At 45.1% G+C, this 17,874-nt stretch overlaps 1 protein-coding gene across 1 annotated transcript in view; it reads left to right on the forward strand.

Annotated features, from left to right (window-relative positions):
* LOC109874727 (GREB1-like protein) overlaps positions 1 to 17,874 on the forward strand; it is a 48,389-nt gene that overhangs the window by 18,317 nt on the left and 12,198 nt on the right. Inside the window, exons 13-28 of the mRNA XM_031810888.1 lie at positions 124 to 258; positions 433 to 696; positions 892 to 1,072; positions 1,346 to 1,538; positions 3,452 to 3,585; positions 3,705 to 4,047; positions 7,800 to 7,915; positions 8,172 to 8,416; positions 8,598 to 9,151; positions 9,491 to 9,593; positions 9,752 to 9,907; positions 10,167 to 10,306; positions 10,799 to 10,960; positions 14,199 to 14,403; positions 15,496 to 15,661; positions 16,020 to 16,389. Of these exons, the coding sequence (XP_031666748.1) occupies positions 124 to 258; positions 433 to 696; positions 892 to 1,072; positions 1,346 to 1,538; positions 3,452 to 3,585; positions 3,705 to 4,047; positions 7,800 to 7,915; positions 8,172 to 8,416; positions 8,598 to 9,151; positions 9,491 to 9,593; positions 9,752 to 9,907; positions 10,167 to 10,306; positions 10,799 to 10,960; positions 14,199 to 14,403; positions 15,496 to 15,661; positions 16,020 to 16,389 (3,467 nt within the window). The remainder of the gene's footprint in view (positions 1 to 123; positions 259 to 432; positions 697 to 891; positions 1,073 to 1,345; positions 1,539 to 3,451; positions 3,586 to 3,704; positions 4,048 to 7,799; positions 7,916 to 8,171; positions 8,417 to 8,597; positions 9,152 to 9,490; positions 9,594 to 9,751; positions 9,908 to 10,166; positions 10,307 to 10,798; positions 10,961 to 14,198; positions 14,404 to 15,495; positions 15,662 to 16,019; positions 16,390 to 17,874) is intronic.

The raw sequence follows: 17,874 nt of genomic DNA on the forward strand, positions 1-17,874 counted from the left end.
ACTGGCAGTTTGGCAGTCACAGGATGGGAACGGGACACTGTGCAGGTTTTGCTTATGTAGCTGCTGTGTGTGTGAGTGTCTTTGTCTCTGACGGGAGGTGGCATGTTGTGTTGTTGTTTCCAGGGGACAACCTGGACAAGCAGCTGCTACACATCCAGCGGCAACGGAAGGGCCAGGTCATCCAGCCCTTCCAGGGCGATGTCACCGACCACATCCCGTCCCAGGAGGCAGCCACCATGGTACCTCCCTCCGAGTCAGGTGAGGCATGGCTACTGTCTGGTCCGTCTTCTCCTCCTCTTCCTGCTGGAGACTCACTATGAAGCTTCTGGATCAGAATATGGATGGATAGATGTCAAAGTAATCTACTGTATATATTCAGCTCTAAGTTTCCAGTATTGTGACCTGCAGGTTCTTCCCCCCCTCCTCCAACAGAGCTGCTGAGTGACATGTTTCAGATCCACTCTCCCCAGCTGAGTGAGTTGTTTCAGATCCACTCTCCCCAGCTGAGTGAGTTGTTTCAGATCCACTCTCCCCAGCTGAGTGTAGCCAGGAGCCTGCTCTCCCTGGTGTGTTCCATAGCAGACTCAGGCAGCCAGAGTCTGGACCTGGGCCGCTTCTGCAAGGTGGACTTCCTGGTTCTGGTTCCTCCGTCTCACGTCCTGGTGAACCAGACCGCTCATCGCATCCAACAATCAGGTATTCATGAGGGGCGAAGAGGGTCAAATTAGAATTTAAAGGCTGCACTGGCAATACAATGGATTGAAAAATCACATCTTTAGGTGGTCGTCTACAAGAGACTCATCTCAAGATTACAGTATATCTGCCTTTTATGACGTTTCTTAGTAATGATTGTTGGACTTTTACTAATCTCTTTCTACCTGTCTCTAACAGGAGTGCTAGTGGACCTGGGTATAGAGGATGCTTCCTCAGCTCACCAGAGGTCAGACCAGTACGTGGTGCGTCTAGACGGAGACTTCCACGTCAAGATGGAGGCCTTTCTGAGGAAAGTCAAACAGAATCCCTACACCCTGTTCGTGCTCATCCACGACAACTCCCACGTGGACCTGACCAGGTAACACATACACACACACACACATGCACACACAGATTTGAGTAAACTGGAAGTTGTGCTGCTGATCCTGTCTGTTCTGACAGATGTTGTAATGAAAACTTTGCTATGGCTAGAGGGTCAGTCCTCGGCTACACAGTGTACTGAATAAGAACAGAACAGCCAAGTCAGAACAAGACAGAAAAAAGCAGAGGTGTATTTTTCGTCATAAATATAGAACAGGACAGAACAACTTACCTCAAGGTAACTTCATTTTTGTTTCCCCTCACTGTGTAGTGCCCGGTCTGGCTCGGTGTGCCACGGGGAGCTTCAGGGTATAGCTGACAGGGTGGTAAACTGCCAGGAGGTCCTGGAGGCCTTGAACCTGCTGGTGCTGCAGGTCAGCTGCTTCCCCTTCGCCCTGCAGACAAGACAGTCCCGCATCAGCGTTCACAACGAGGTGCACTGGCCAGACAACACAGACAGCCTGGTGAGTGGCCCTGTGCAGTGGTTCATCTACATCTTCTGGTGGTACCTATTTGGAATTACATTCACATTTGGGTCATTTAGCAGACACTTCTATCAAAAGCGACTTAGTCAGTGCATTCAACTAAGGTAGGAAAACAAACCCATATCACAGTCAATGCAAGTAAAACATCGAAATAGCCGCACAAATAATGGGGTCGAAAATTGTTCCACCACTGAGACAACAAGATTGGAAAGCTGCCACAGTCACCCCCTCTTCAAATTGTATTCATTTATTTCACCTTTATTTAACCAGGTAGGCCAGTTGATTTACAACTGCGACATGGCCAAGATAAAGCAAAGCAGTGTGACAAAAACAAAGGGGGAGACACTCTAGACCTAAACTGCTACAGATCTATATCCATCCTGCCCTGCCTTTCTAAAGTCTTCGAAAGCCAAGTTAACAAACAGATCACCGGACATTTAGAATCCCACCGTACCTTCTCCACTATGCAATCTGTTTTCCGAGCTGGTCACGGGTGCACCTCAGCCACGCTCAAGGTCCTAAACGATATCATAACCGCCATCGATAAAATAGAGTACAGTGCAGCCGTCTTCATCGACCTGGCCAAGGCTTTCGACTCTGGCAATCACCGCATTCTTATCTGACTCTCAGATAGAGTTCAGTGTGTCAAATCGGAGGGCCTGTTGTCCGGATTTCTGGTGGTCTCTATGGTGGTGCCACAGGGTTCAATTCTCGAGCCGACTCTTTTCTCTGTATACATCAACAATGTGGCTCTTGCTGCTGGTGATTCTCTGATCCACCTCTACGTAGACAACACCATTCTGAATCATCTGGCCCTTCTTTTGACACTGTGTTAACAAACCTCCAAACAAGCTTCAATGCCATACAACACTCCTTCCATGGCCTCCAACTTCTCTTAAATGCTAGTAAAACTAAATGCATGCTCTTCAATTGATCGCTGCCTGCACCTGTCTGCCTGACTAGCATCACTACTCTAGACGGTTCTGACTTAGAATATGTGGACAACTACAAATACTTAGGTGTCTGGTTAGACTGTAAAATCTCCTTCGAGACTCACATTAATTAAGTATCTCCAATACAAAATGAAATTGGATGTAGTCTATCACAGTGCCATCCGTTTTGTCACTAAAGCCCCATATACTACCCACCACTGTGACCTGTATGCTCTCGTTGGCTGGCCCTCACTACATATCCATCGCCAAACCCACTGGCTCCAGGTCATCTATAAGTCTTTGCTAGGTAAAGCCCCGCCTTATCTCAGCTCGCTGGTCACCATAGCAACAGCAGTACACGTTCGAGCAGGTATATTTCTCTGGTCATCCCCAAAGCCAACACCTCTTTTGGCCACCTTTCCTTTCAGTTCTCTGCTGCCAATGACTGGAACGAACTGCAACAGTCACTTAAGCTGGAGACTTACATCTCCCTCATTAGCTATAAGCATCAGCAGTCAGAGCAGCTTACCGATCACTGCACCTGTACACAGCCCACCTGTAAATAGCCCACCCAACTACCTCATCCACACATTTTTATATTTTTGCTCTTTTGCACCCCAGTATCTCTACTTGCACATCTATCACTCCAGTGTTAATGCTCAATTGTATTTTCTTTCTCCTCTATGGCCTATTTATTGCCTTTCTACATTTGCACACACTGTATATAGATTTTTCTATTGTGTTATTGACTGTACGTCTGTTTATCCCATGTGTAACTCTGTATTGTTTGTGTCGCACTGCTTTGTTTTATCTTGGCCAGGTCGCAGTTGTAAATGAGAACTTGTTCTCAACTGTCCTACCTGGTTAAATAAATACATTTAAAAACAAATGTAAATGTAACTGACAGAGAACAGTCAGTTTGCATAGACAGCAGCTGATGTTCTTGTGTTTGACCCATAGGGGGAGGTCTCTCCTAAGGAGCTGGTGTACTTTGGCCTGAGGGACCACAGCAGCTCTCTGCGGTGGGGGGTGGCCAGCCCCATCCTGCGTTGTGATGACGCCTTCGAGAAGATGGTCAACATGCTGCTGGAGAGGTCAGTCAGTCACTCTGCGTCAGGGGTCAGGTCCCCAAAAAGCTGCTAAGCTAGTTCACCTGGACACCAAACCTGCCTTAAAACGACTAACACCACCACCTCTACTTTCTCTTTTGCAGACATCCCCACCTACACAGCATGGTGATCAGGAGCTACCTGTTGATCCAGCAGTACACGGAAGCCATGATGGCTCTGATCTCCTCTCCTTCCCTACGGGACAACATCACCCCCGAGACCCTGGCCATGGTGGAGGATCTGATCAGTGCTCCGGGCCGGGAGGGGACCAGGGGCCGGGGCCACATGCTGCTGATCCGGGTTCCCTCTCTGCAGCTAGCCATGCTGGCCCAGGAGCGCCTGGAGGACGTCAGGGACAAGCTGGGTCTCCAGTTCTGCTTTGCCATACTGCTGGGGAACCCTGCCGCCGAGCTCAGCCTTCCACGACACTTCGCTAACCGACTCAGGGTGAGATTTGGGGTCACACTTTATTTGGATAGTTTGGATAGTCCATCTGTAGGTGCTCTACATATGGTAATACCATCAACAAAATATATGTTGATAAGCAACTACTTGTTAACATCACAGTTAGGGTTGGGTTTAGAATCAAATCAAATCTTATTAGTCACATGCGCCGAATACAACAGGTGTTGTGAAAAGTGAAATGCTTACTTACGAGCCCCTAATCAACAATGCAGTTAAAAACAAAAGAAATACAGATAAGAATAAGAAATAAAAGTAACAAGTAATGAAAGATGAACAATAGCGAGACTATATACAGGGGGGTACTGTGCGGGGGCACCGGTTAGTTGAGGTAATATGTACATGTGGGTAGATTTGTTAAAGTGACTATGATGACTATGATGATAACAACAGAGAGTAGCAGCGGTGTAAAAGAGGGGGCGGCATTGCAAATAGTCTGAGTAGCCATTTGATTAGGTGTTCAGGAGTCTTATGGCTTCTCACATAGGTGTTCCCTTTTGTCCAGGTGAGAAAGGGCAGTGTGGAGTGCAATAGAGATTGCATCATCTGTGGATCTGTTGGTGTGGTATGCAAATTGGAGTGGGTCTGGGGTTTCTGGTACAATGGTGTTGATGTGAGCCATGACCAACCTTTTAAAGCACTTCATGGCTACAGATGTGAGTGCTATGGGTTGGTAGTCATTTAGGCAGGTTACCTTAGTGTTCTTGGGCACAGGCACTATGGTGGTCTGCGTAAAACATGTTGGTAGAGGCTGAAAATGTCAGTGAAGACACTTGCCAATTGGTCAGCACATGCTCACAGTACACGTCCTGGTAATCCGTCTGGCCCTGCTGCCTTGTGAATGTTGACCTGTTTAATTCTGGAGAGAGTGATCACATTGTCTTTCGGAACAGCTGGTGCTCTCATGCATGTTTCAGTGCCATTTGCCTTGAAGTGAGCATAGAAGTTATTTAGCACGTCTGTTAGGCTCGTGTCACTGGGTAGTTCTCGGCTGTGCTACCCTTTGTAGTCTGTAATGGTTTGCAAGCCCTGCCACATCCAACGAGCATCAGATCCGGTGTAGTACGATTTGATCTTAGTCCTGTATTGACAATTTGCCTGTTTGATGGTTCGTAGGAAGGCATAGCGGGATTTCTTATAAGCTTCTGGATTAAAGTCCCGCTCCTTGAAAGCGGCCGCTCTAGCCTTTAGCTCAGTGGCTTCTGTTTGGGGCTTCTGGTTGGTACGGTCACTGTGGGTACGTCGTCATTGATACACTTATTGATGAATCCAATGACTGAAGTGGTGTACTCCTCAATGCCATCGGAGGAATCCCGGAACATATTCCAGTCTGTGATAGCACAAAACTCCTGTAGCTTAGCATCTGCTTCATCTGACCACTATTTTTTGATCTAGTCACTGGTGCTTTCTGCTTTAATTTTTGCTTGTTAGCAGGAATCAGGAGGATAGAATTATGGTCAGATTTGCCAAATGGAGGGCGAGGGAGAGCTTTGTATGCGTCTCTGTGTGTGGAATAAAGGTGGTCCAGAGTTTTTTTTTCTCCTCTGCTTGCACATTTAACAGGCTACTAGGAGCGCCGGCTCTGGGTGAGCGTTTTTTTGTTTGCTGGGCCAAAATTCACCCAACTTGCTGTGGGAAGTTTGTGGATGGCTACCCGAAACGTTTGACCCAAGTTAAACAATTTAAAGGCAATGCTACCAAATACTAATTGAGAGTATGTAAACTTCTGACCCACTGGGAATGTGATGAAAGAAGTAAAAGCTGAATAAATCATCTCTCTACTATTATTCTGACATTTCACATTCTTAAATTAAAGTGGTGATCCTAACTAACCTAAGACAGGGAATTTTTACTAGGATAAAATGTCAGGAATTGTGAAAAACTGAGTTTAAATGTATTTGGCTAAGGTGTATGTAAACCTCCGACTTCAACTGTATGTCATCTATTTTATTCTCCAACGATTGCACGTTTGCTAGCAGAATGGAAGGAAGTGGCCGTTTATTCGATCACCTACGAATTCTCAGAAGGCAGCAGGCTTTGGTCCCTTTTTCTCCGCCTCCTCTTCACGCAAATCATGGGGATCTGGGCCTGTTCCCGAGAAAGCAGTATATCGTTCGCGTCGGGCTCGTCAGACTCGTTAAAGGAAAAACAGGATTCTGCCAGTCTGTGGTGAGTAATCGCAGTCCTGATGGCAACATTATGTACAAAATAAGTAAAAAATAAGCTACAAAAAATGCAAATAAGGGTTAGTGTAAGAGATAGAGTTAGGGTAAGAGTTAACCTTTATAGCGTAGCGGAACCCCTCAACAACATTCTGCTGAAAAGGCAGCTTGCGAAAATCAAAAATATTTTTTAGAAAGTCCAATATAGCAAATGAAAGATAAACATCTTGTTAATCTACCCATCGTGTCTGATCTCAAAAATGCTTTACAGCTAAAGCACAACATATGATTATGTTAGGTCATAGCCAAGTTGAAAAAACACACAGCCATTTTTCCAGCCAAAGATAGGAGTCACAAAAAGCAGAAATATAGATCAAATGAATCACTAACCTTTGATGATCTTCATCAGATGACACTCATAGGACATCATGTTACACAATACATGTATGTTTTGTTCGATAATGAAATACTCATAATAAACATTGATAAAGGATACAAAAGATACGACTTCTCCTTAATGCAACCTCTGTGTCAGATTTCAAAAAAACTTTACGAAAAAAGCATAATCTGAGAACGGCGCTCAGAACCCAAAACAGCCAGAGGAATATCCGCCATTTTGGAATCAACAAAGTTAGAAACAACACCATAAATATTCACTTACCTTTGATGATCTTCATCAGAAGGCACTCCCAGGAATCCCAGTTCGACAATAAATTACTGATTTGTTCCATATAGTTCCATAATTTATGTCCAAATGTCCACTTGTTGTTAGCGTGTTCAGCCCAGTAATCCATCTTCATGATGCGCAGGCATTTCATCCAGACAAAAACTCGAAAAAGTTCCGTTACAGTCCTTTAAAACATGTCAAACGATGTATGGAATCAATCTTTAGGATGTTTTTAGCATAAACATCTATAATGTTCCAACCGGAGAATTCCTTTGTCTTCAGAAAAGCACTGGAATGAGAGGTAACTCTGTCGGGAGCGTGCATCATGAGACCAAGGCTCTCTGCCAGACCACTGACTCAAAGAGGTCTCATGAGCCCCTCCTTTATAGTAGAATCCTCATTCAAGTTTCTAAAGACGGTTGACATCTAGTGGAAGCCGTAAGACGTGCAACTTTATCCATATCTCAATGTGTATACAGTAGGCCAAGCTTTGGAAAACTACAAACCTCAGATGGCCCACTTCCTGGTTGGATTTTTCTCAAGTTTTTCCTGCCATATAAGTTCTGTTATACTCACAGACATCATTCAAACTGTTTTAGAATCGTCAGAGTGTTTTCTATCCCATACTAATAATAATATGCATATATTAGCATCTGGGACAGAGTATGAGGCAGTTCACTCTGGGCACGCTATTCATCCAAAAGTGAAAATGCTGCCCCCTATCCCAAAAAGGTTAAGGTTAGGGTAAGGGTAACGGTTGGGGCTAGAGTTAGGATTAGTAGACAGTTGACATATTAGTGATAGTTTGTAGAGCGTCTACAGATGGACTTTCTAAATAAAGTGTTACCTAACTTGGTTTTAATTTGGTCCGTAAACATTTCTAATTGTGTGTTGTGTTGTTGCTGCAGGCCTGGCAGGGATGTGAAAATGAGGACTGGATCCCTCAAACCTATGAGGATCTGGAGGGTCTTCCCTGTGTCATCATCCTCACTGGAAAAGACCCTCTGGGAGAGACCTTCCCAAGGTGATCAACTCAAACACATCACATTTGCCATAGTAGTATTAGCAAGTAGTATTGCAAATTTGTGTAGCACTTGAGGTTGCTCATAAACCTCTATAGTAATGTTGTAATACTGCTAGTAATGCAAAGTGTTTCCCAATTCGGATACCTAGTCCCAATGGTCATCACCATCCTGTAAAAAAGGTTTACCGTCTATTGGATTGACTTGGTAAAACTGCAGAGTCCCCTACCTCACCTTTCCTATTTTTTCCCCTTAAAGGTCTCTGAAGTACTGTGATCTGCGTCTGATCGACTCCAGCTACCTGACACGTACGGCCCTGGAGCAGGAGGTAGGTCTAGCCTGCTCCTACGTGTCCCTGGGGATGGTGCAGGAGCCCTGCAAGGCAATGGCCCACAGGGACCAAGAGACAGACAAAACCAGCGGCCCCCAGGACCCAGACCTAGAGCTTCATGTGGACCTGGAGAAGTCCCAGAGCAATGTCAGCACTGCTACTAAAGCCTCCGGTAGGTCCCTGGACAACAGACTCAACATGTTTAGGAAATGGGGATGAGCCGCTTGTTTTCAGGTTTCAGGATACTGTGTAGTGAGGGTGTTACAGTTGGAAAGGGTTTATGAAACAGTTGAAAGACTATTCTATGAGTCTGGACTTTCTCTCTCCCCATCCTATTCCTCTCCCTTTCTCAGGCTCTCTGGCAGAGAACGGGGTCAGCTCTTCTGACGTCCCTGACTCCTCCCAGAAGCCCTCCACCTCCTCCTGCCCCCCCGGAGGCAGGGCAGGCAGCATCATGATGGACTACAGGACAGTTCCGGGCACGGCCTCATCCTCCCCCTGCCGGGTCAAACAGGAGTGTGACTCCCTGGGTAATGCCGCCACCTGCCCCTCCAACACCCCTCCCTCCTGCTCTTCCTCCTCCTCTACCCAATGCCCCAGCCAGTCCACGGGGTGTGGCAGGGGCAGCAAGTCACCTCTAGTCTCTCCACGGACTGTCATCCTGTCCCACGCAGCCTACAACCTCCTGGCTCCAGAATCAGGGAGCCAACTGAGCTCCTTCTCCCTGCTGCCTCACGCTGATGTGGGCTGGAGCAGCCTGCTGAGGCCCCTCTTCAAACCTAACCTCCAGGGGGCAGAGCAGAGCATCTTCTACAGACAGTGGACCATAGCCGGGCAGCACCATGCCGACCACGAGGCCCCCCCGATGCCACACCCACGACGCCTGCTGCTCAGTGGACCCCCACAGGTTAGAGACCATACAGATATTAATCTATCACCTCATATCTATATCAATGACAGCACCTCTCCTGTGCATGCCATCCGGCATAGTCTAGAGCTGCATGCTGATATGGATTGTCCTATCATATCCCTCCCATTCGGATACAGAGATAAGTATCAGTCTTCTACCACCATGTGCAAGAGAATATCGACCTAGTTGTATGGAGTCCTAAGAGGCAATTGTGTTTAATTATGGTATTTGAATGGATGCCTAAGATTAAGTGTTGATGGCTGCATGCAATGTCAGCATGTCAGTTGTAACAACCGGATAGGTAAGTCCATTTAATTACTCTGTTCTCTGTAATAGGTGGGGAAGACCGGTGCCTACCTGCAGTTTCTACGCATCCTGTTCCGCATGTTGATTAGACTGCTGGAAGTGGATGTGTACGATGAAGAGGAGCTGGAGGAAAGTAAGGAGAGCTGGATCTTATGTTTTATCTATCTGTCTTTATATATATTTTCTCTCTCTCTCTCTCGCTCTCTCTCTCTCTCTCTCTGATGCTGTGTGACTCGAGGAACTGAAGCTGATGTAAATGTTTATTGATGTGTCATTCTCCTCCTCTTCTAGCGACCACGGACATGTCTGAGGCCACACCCCCAGCCAGGACCCAGTGGCCAGACATCGAGGAGATCCGCAAACTACCCTTTGACCTCTTCCCCAGAGACCCTAAGTTCAGAAGGGCCAGTTCCGTTTACACTGACAAGATGCCAAAGGGCTTGAAAGGTCAGCAGAAATAAACTCTTATTCATGGCCCATGTCATTGTAGAAGGAAGCTGCCCTGATTCAGGGTCAGATATGAGTGGACCGCATTAATAGGTTGAGTTAATATTTGGTGTTAACATCTGATCTTACATCATCTGATCTTAGTTTAAGGGCAACTTCTACCTCAAGTGTGATATGTATATTGATTTGTTGTCTGTGTGTATCTTAAACTGCTTTGTCCCATAGCATGTGGATGTAACTGTAATATTTGCCCATGCAGATCCCAAACTGGAAGGAGAGAGCCAAATGCCTGTAAAGAGGGAGACTGTGTCGATTCGGCTGAGTATGTTCGCGGCCCACAATGCATTTCACCATTGTGAGCAGTGTCACCATTATTGTGAAGGAAGCCCTGCCACACAGGTCAGTACATAAGGATGGAACAGAGCCATCTATATATTTAGATCTAAAGATGGTTCTGGGAGGGAAAAAGTAGTTTGTCATTGTGAAGAGATTGTTTGTCTCATGGGAGAACTTGATTTATTGGCTTAACTAACAGAACACCTGTGTCAACTATTGCTGTGTTGTGTGTTCTCAACAGCCCCACCCTCTTCCACTTTTCTAAACCTATAGAAAAACACCACCCAACTTGTAGAAGGACTGTTGTGCTGAGCATTGCAGCCTTTTGTGCTGGGTGGTGTGCTGGATGGTGTGCCGGGTGATGTGCCGAGTGGTGTGATGTGTGCTATACTGAGTGGTGTGATGTGTGGTGTGCTGGGTGGTGTACTGGGTGGTGTGATGGGTGGTGTGCTGGGTGGTGTGGTGTACTGAGTGGTGTACTGCGTGGTGTGTTGGGTGGTGGAGCTCTGAGTGTACAGGATGTGTAACGATGTGTGTTGATGTGTTTTTGTTCAGCTGTCGGAGTGCACCTTCCACGCCTTCACATTCTGCTCGTCCATGCTGGAAGAGGAGGTGCAGCTCCACTTCATCATCCCCAAGGCCAAGGAGCAGCACTTTGTCTTCAGCCAGCAAGGCAGTCACCTGGAGAGCATGAGGCTGCCCCTCGTCTCTGCGCAGGTAAAGGGTGATATGGACAATCTTGAGTCTGCCCTCCAGTTCTAAGAATGTTGTTCCCAAGATGATTATGAATAGTGGCAAGGAATGTTCTCCCTTCAGCTTCTGTAATCAGTAGTGCATTTTTTATATATATTTTTTATTTAACCAGGTAGGCTAGTTGAGAACAAGTTCTCATTTACAACTGCGACCTAGTCAAGATAAAGCAAAGCAGTTCGACACATACAACAACACAGAGTTACACATGGAATAAACAAACATATAGTCAATAATACAGTAGAAAAGGTCTATACAGTGCGTGCAAATTAGGTAAGAAATAGGGGTTCACCTAGGGGTCATGAAAAGTGTTGTACCAAAGTGTTTGATGTATTATAAAAAATGTATTATGCTTATGTTTTATTAATAGAAGGAGAGGGGTTAAAAGACCCCTCCCTACTTACATTTATAGGGTTTTAGACTACTGATTAACAATATTGTAGAAGTTTAGTATTGTTCTACATTTGTATTTTAGTTTTCTCTCTCTTTTTCTGCCTCATTATAAAGAGGCCCTTCTTAGAAATGTGTGACTTAGACAGAACTCTGCAGGGGAGTGAAGGAGATAAGACTACGTAAACATTCCACAATAAATCAACTTTGGAGGAAGGGGACATTTACTGTTAAGTGTTTAGCTAACAATAAAGACCCTGTTTATACAGCTTTGTAGGCATGGTTTAGGTCCCGGGAGTAGAGGATGATGACGTAGGCAGTGACATCACCAGGGCACAACTTAGGGTTTAATAAAACTCTGGAGACCTTTTGTTGGATGCAGAACTTACTCAGAAACATTCATGATATGTTCCTGTTTGTCAACTTCTGTCTGAAAATGCATTAATAAAGGTTTTTTAATTATTTAATTAAAGTTATTGTCATAATGCTAATTTCACCAATGAGTAACTAATTGATAAGGAAACAAGGAAAGAAACACTAACAATATACCAATTAAACACTGGAGTGATAGATGTGCAGAAGATGAATGTGCAAGTACAGATACTGGGGTGCAAAGGAGCAAGATAAATAAATAAATACAGTATGGGGATGAGTTAGTTGGATGGGCTATTTACAGATGGGCTATGTACAGGTGCAATGATCTGTGAGCTGCTCTGACAGCTGGTGCTTAAAGTTAGTGAGGGAGATGTGAGTCTCCAGCTTCAGTGATTTTTGCAGTTCGTTCCAGTCATTGGCAGCAGAGAACTGGAAGGAAAGTCAGCCAAAGGAGCAATTGGCTTTGGGGGTAACCAGTGAGATATACCCGCTGGAGCGCATGTTACGGGTGGGTGCTGCTATGGTGACCAGTGAGCTGAGATATTGCGGGGCTTTACCTAGCAAAGACTTGTAGATTACCTGGAGAAAGTGGGTTTGGTGACGAGTATGAAGCGAGGACCAGCCAACGATACAGGTCGCAGTGGTGGGTAGTATATGGGGCTTTGCTGACAAAACAGATGGCACTGTGATAGATTGCATCCAATTTGTTGAGTAGCATGTTGGAGGCTATTTTGTAAATGACATCGCCGAAGTCGAGGATGGGTAGGAGTCAATTTTACGAGGGTATGTTTGGCAGCATGAGTGAAGGATGCTTTTTTGCGAAATAGGAAGCTGATTCTAGATTTAATTTTGAACTGAAGAGGCTTTATGTGAGTCTGGAAGGAGAGTTTACAGTCTAACCAGACACCTAGGTATTTGTAGTTGTCTACATATTCTAAGTCAGCACCGTCCAGAGTAGTGATGCTGGACGGGCGGGCAGGTGTGGGCAGCGATCAGTTTAAGAGCATGCATTTAATTTTACTTGCATTTAAGAGCAGTTGGAGGCCACGGAAGGAGAGTTGTATTGCATTGAAGCTCGTTTGGAGGTTAGTTAACACAGTGTCCAAAGAAGGGCCAGAAGTATACAGAATGGTGTCGTCTGCGTAGAAGTGGATCAGAGAATCACCAGCAGCAAGAGCAAGAGCACATCGTTGATGTATACAGAGAAGAGAGCCGGCCTGAGATTTGAACCCTGTGGCACCCCCGTAAAGACTGCCAGAGGTCCGGACAACAGGCCCTCCGATTTGACACATTGAACTCTGTCTGAGAAGCAGTTAGTGAACCAGGCGAGGCAGTTCTTTGAGGAACCAAGATTACTGAGTCTGCCGATAAGAATGTGGTAATTGACAGAGTCGAAAGCCTTGGCCAGGTCGATGAATACAGCTGCACAGGAATGTCTCTTATCGATGGCGGTTATGATATTGTTTAGGACCTTGAGCGTGGCTAAGGTGCACCCATGACCAGCTCTGAAACCAAATTGCATAGCGGAGAAGGTACAGTGGAATTCGAAATGGTCGGTGATCTCTTTCTTAACTTGGCTTTCGAAGACTTTAGAAAGGCAGGGTAGGATGGATATAGATCTGTAGCAGTTCGGCCTAGAGTGTCTTCCCCTTTGAAGAGGGGGATGATCGCGGCAGCTTTCCAATCTTTGGGAATCTCAGACGATATGAAAGAGAGGTTGAACAGGCTAGTAAATAGGGGTTGAAACAATTTTGGCAGATAATTTTAGAAAGAGAGGGTCCAGATTGTCTAGCCAGGCTGATTTGTAGGGGTCCAGATTTTGCAGCTCTTTCGGAACATCAGCTATCTGGATTTGGGTGAAGGAGAAATGGGGAGGCTTGGGTGAGTTGCTGTGGGGGGCTGTTGACCGGAGTAGGGGTAGCCAGGTGGAAATCATGGCCAGCCGTAGAAAAATGCTTATTAAAATTTTTGCCTCAGTGCAGTGGGCAGCTGGGAGGAGGTGCTCTTATTCTCTATGGACTTCAGTGTCCCAGAACCTTTCTGAGTTTGTGCTACAGGATGCCAATATCTTTTTGAAAAAGCTTGCCTTATCTTTCCTAACTGCATGTTACATGTTTCAATGAAACAGTGCCATAAGCAACATTTAAGCAACACCTACAGTAAACAACACCTACAGTAAGCAACACATTATCAACACATACACTCACATCATTATGTTACAAGAAGTTGCCACATGTCTCACACAGAGCGATCTATACACTGATGTACCTCTCCTTCTCTCACTTTAGTGGTTTGATGCTAATGAGCCCTGGTCCTAGTCTAATGGAAGCAGCCTGATCTCGTGATAGCTCAGCTCAAGTCAGTCTGCTTGACCAGGCTACCTGGGCCCTAGCCGGCTGCACTATGCAACTTTAACTATATCTCTACTTTCTCTCCCCAGGACCCCAGTCTGTTGAAGAGCCCCATCTTCACCCCGACCACGGGGCGTCAGGAGCACGGCCTTTTCAACATTTTCCATGCCATGGAGGGCACCGCCCACCTCCACATCCTGGTGGTCAAGGAATACGAGATGCAACACTACAGGAGAAAATGGCCCAACCACATCCTGCTGGTGCTGCCAGCCATGTTGAACAGCGCTGGAGTCGGTGAGTGTCTGGGCTCTGCGCTGAAGTTTCCCTGAGGTACAGTTCTAGGATCAGCTTTCCCTCCCACAATCCTAACCTTAACCATTAGTGGGGAAAATACAAGATCAGCTTCTAGGGGCAACCTCACCCCTCATTTAGATCGTTCCTCTCATTTCATTGGTCTAGTTCTGTGATCCTTGATTGGAGAGTTGCAGTACTACAGGTTTTTCGTCCCATCATAGTGCTCAATAAGGTGTTTCACTGCTGAGTGGTAGCATTGAGGACCATAGTAATGTGTGATAGAACACTCAGCAAATAGATCATAGAGCTGCCTTGTGTTTTATTAACTATATTTATCTATTTCTTTATACACTCATGTATTTTACACTTTTAGTTTGTCTAGCAGCTTATCTCTCTCTGCTGATAGTGATGAATTTATGGTTGTCAGTGTGAACTTCAAGAGACATACTGTATCTTGCCGTCTGTTGAGTAAGGTTGTAGTCAGTAGGTAAGAGTTAAATATTACATTAACCAATAGGGTAGGGCCTGGTCAATGAAAACACAACTAGGCCAGTAGTCTGATATATGGATCCACCAATCAGGTGTGTAGTCTTTATGGATGGACCAATAGTGTTGCAGCACTACAGGCACATGGCACATGCAGCAATAGGGGCATTAGGTAAAGGGCGATAAAAACAGGACAGTTCAGCAGGTGGACGGACCAATAAAGTAATAATTAGAATTCAGGTCAAAGCTACTGTGTTCAGACTGTCGTTTGAGTTAGAGCCTTTAGAGTTGGAGCTCTGTGGTAGAGCTCTTTAGTTAGTGGTTGGCAAATATTTTTCTGCTGTGTTCATACAATTTGTGAATTTAAATCTGTTGGATTTGACCTTGGGGATAACCACAGTCCAGACGTTTTTCTAGTCAGGTCATGTGACTAGACCAAACTAAATAAAATAAATAAGGGATCAGTGGATCTCCACCATCATCATATATGTCATTATGGTCAGAGCCCTGGTCAAAAGTAATGCACCATATTGGGAATAGAGTGCCATTTGGAACATACCCACTGTCATTAACATAGCTGTAACATTACTGTTGTCTCTGTCCCAGGGGCAGCTCGGTTCATGATCAAGGAGCTGTCATACCACAACCTGGAGCTGGAGAGGAACCGTCTGGGAGAGCAGGGGGTCAAGAGGCATGACATCTGGCCCTTCATAGTCATGATGAACGACTCCTGTGTGCTCTGGAACGCACACCAACCCCAGTACAGCAGCAGGTACAGTTTCAAACTCAAACTGGCATGCACACGCATGCAAGCATATCCTCATGTGTGGCTCAGTTGGTAGAGCATGGCGCTTGCAATGCCAGCTTGCAATGCCAGGGTTGTGGGTTTGATTCCCACTGGGGACCAGTATGAAAAAGTACCAACATGTATCCATGTAAGTCGCTCTGGATAAGAGTGTCTGCTAAATGACTAAAATGTAAAAAATATATATACAGTATATACTCAAATCCTCCCTGATTGTTGGTCCATTAATATTGATCTGCAATAAATTCTCAGAAAGAACCATCATTTATCTGGACTACTCTATCAACACCCTTACTAATATCTGTCTCTTCCCTCTCTCCCTCAGTGATATGGCAGACACAGGGCCCAGTCTGACCAACGTGTCTTTGAAGACGGTGCTGCAGCACATTGAGGCTACTCCTAAGATCTTCCTGTATACCATGTGTGGCACCCGCAAGTGGAGCAGTGCCCTGGCCCGCCGCCTGCCTACCATGCCCTTCTCCCGATGCCACCTCCATGACTTTGTCATGCTCAATGTGGACCTGACACAGAACGTCCAGTACGACCTCAACAGGTACAGCTGTGACGAGGTGGACTTCAACCTGAGAGCCAACAGCAGTGGTCTGCTGCTCTGTCGTTTCAACCACTTCAGCCTGATGAAGAAACACATTCCCTTTGGAGGACACAAGGACTTTCTGGTCAAACCCAAACTCACAGTGAGTTTTCTGCTCCTACTTTTTCTACCACATCCTTCTTTTTAACTTTTTTTTTATATATACAGTACCAGTCAAAAGTAAGGACACACCTACTCATTCAAGGGTTTTTCTTTATTTTTATTATTTTCTACATTGTAGAATAATAGTGAAGACATCACTACTATGAAATAACTTTGTGCTTTTGTCTGTGCCCAATAATGTTTGTACCATGTTTTGTGCTACTGCCATGTTGTGTTGCTACCGTGTTGCTACCATGTTGTTGTCATGTTGTGTTGCTACCATGCTGTGTTGTCATGTGTTACTGCTATGCTAATGTTGTTGTCTTAGGTCTCTCTTTATGTAGTGTTGTATTGTCTCTCTTGTTGTGTTGTGTGTTTTTTTTCCTATATTTTAATTTTAATTTTATTTGGGGATTTTTAATCCCAGCCCCCTTCCCCGGAGGATTCCTTTTGGCAGGCCGTCATTGTAAATAAGAATTTGTTCTAAACTGACTTGCCTAGCTAAATAAAGGTCAAATACAAAAATTAAATAACACAAGGAATCATGTAGTAACCAACAAAGTGTTAAACAAATCAAATATATTTTAGATTCTTCAAAGTAGCCACCCTTTGCCTTGAATACAGCTTTTCACACTCTTGGCATTCTCGCAAGCAACTTCATGAGGAATGCTTTTCCAACAGTCTTGAAGGAGTTCCCACATATGCTGAGCACTTATTGGCTGCTTTTCCTTCACTCTGCGGTCCAACTCATCCCAAACAATCTCAATTGGGTTGAGGTCGGATGATTGTGGAGGCCAGGTCATCTTATGCAGCACTCCATCACTCTCCTTGGTCAAATAGCCCTTACACAGCCTGGAGGAGTGTTTTGAGTCATTGTCCTGTTGAAAAACAAATGATAGTCCCACTAAGAGCAAACTAGATGGGATGACGTATCGCTGCACAATGCTGGTTAAGTATGCCTTGAATTCTAAATAAATCACTGACAATGTCACCAGCAAAGCACCCCCACACCATCACACCTCCTCCTCCATGCTTTACGATGGGAACCACACATGCAGAGTAGGTGAACAGATGATCTCCGCATCTCACAAAGACATGGTGGTTGGAACCAAAAATCTCTAACTTGGACTCATCAGACCAAAGGACAGATTTCAACCGGTCTAATGTCCATTGCTCGTGTTTCTTGGCCAAGCAAGTCTCTTCTTCTTATCAAGTTTAGTATTGTTTTTTTTTGTTTGCAGCAATTTGATAATGAAGGCCTGATTATCTGATTGAACTCTGATTGAACTCTGTGAAGCATTTATTTTGGCTGCAATCTGAGGTGCAGTCAACACTAATTAATTTATCCTCTGCAGCAGAAGTAACTGGGTCTTCCTTTCCTGTGGTGGTCCTCGTGAGAGCCAGTTTCATAGCTTGATGGTTTTTACGACTTCACTTTCAAAGTTCCTGACATTTTCCGTATTTTTATTTTATTTTTAATTTTACC

This window comes from Oncorhynchus kisutch, linkage group LG30 (genome assembly GCF_002021735.2).
Source record: "Oncorhynchus kisutch isolate 150728-3 linkage group LG30, Okis_V2, whole genome shotgun sequence".
Taxonomy (NCBI): domain Eukaryota; kingdom Metazoa; phylum Chordata; class Actinopteri; order Salmoniformes; family Salmonidae; genus Oncorhynchus; species Oncorhynchus kisutch.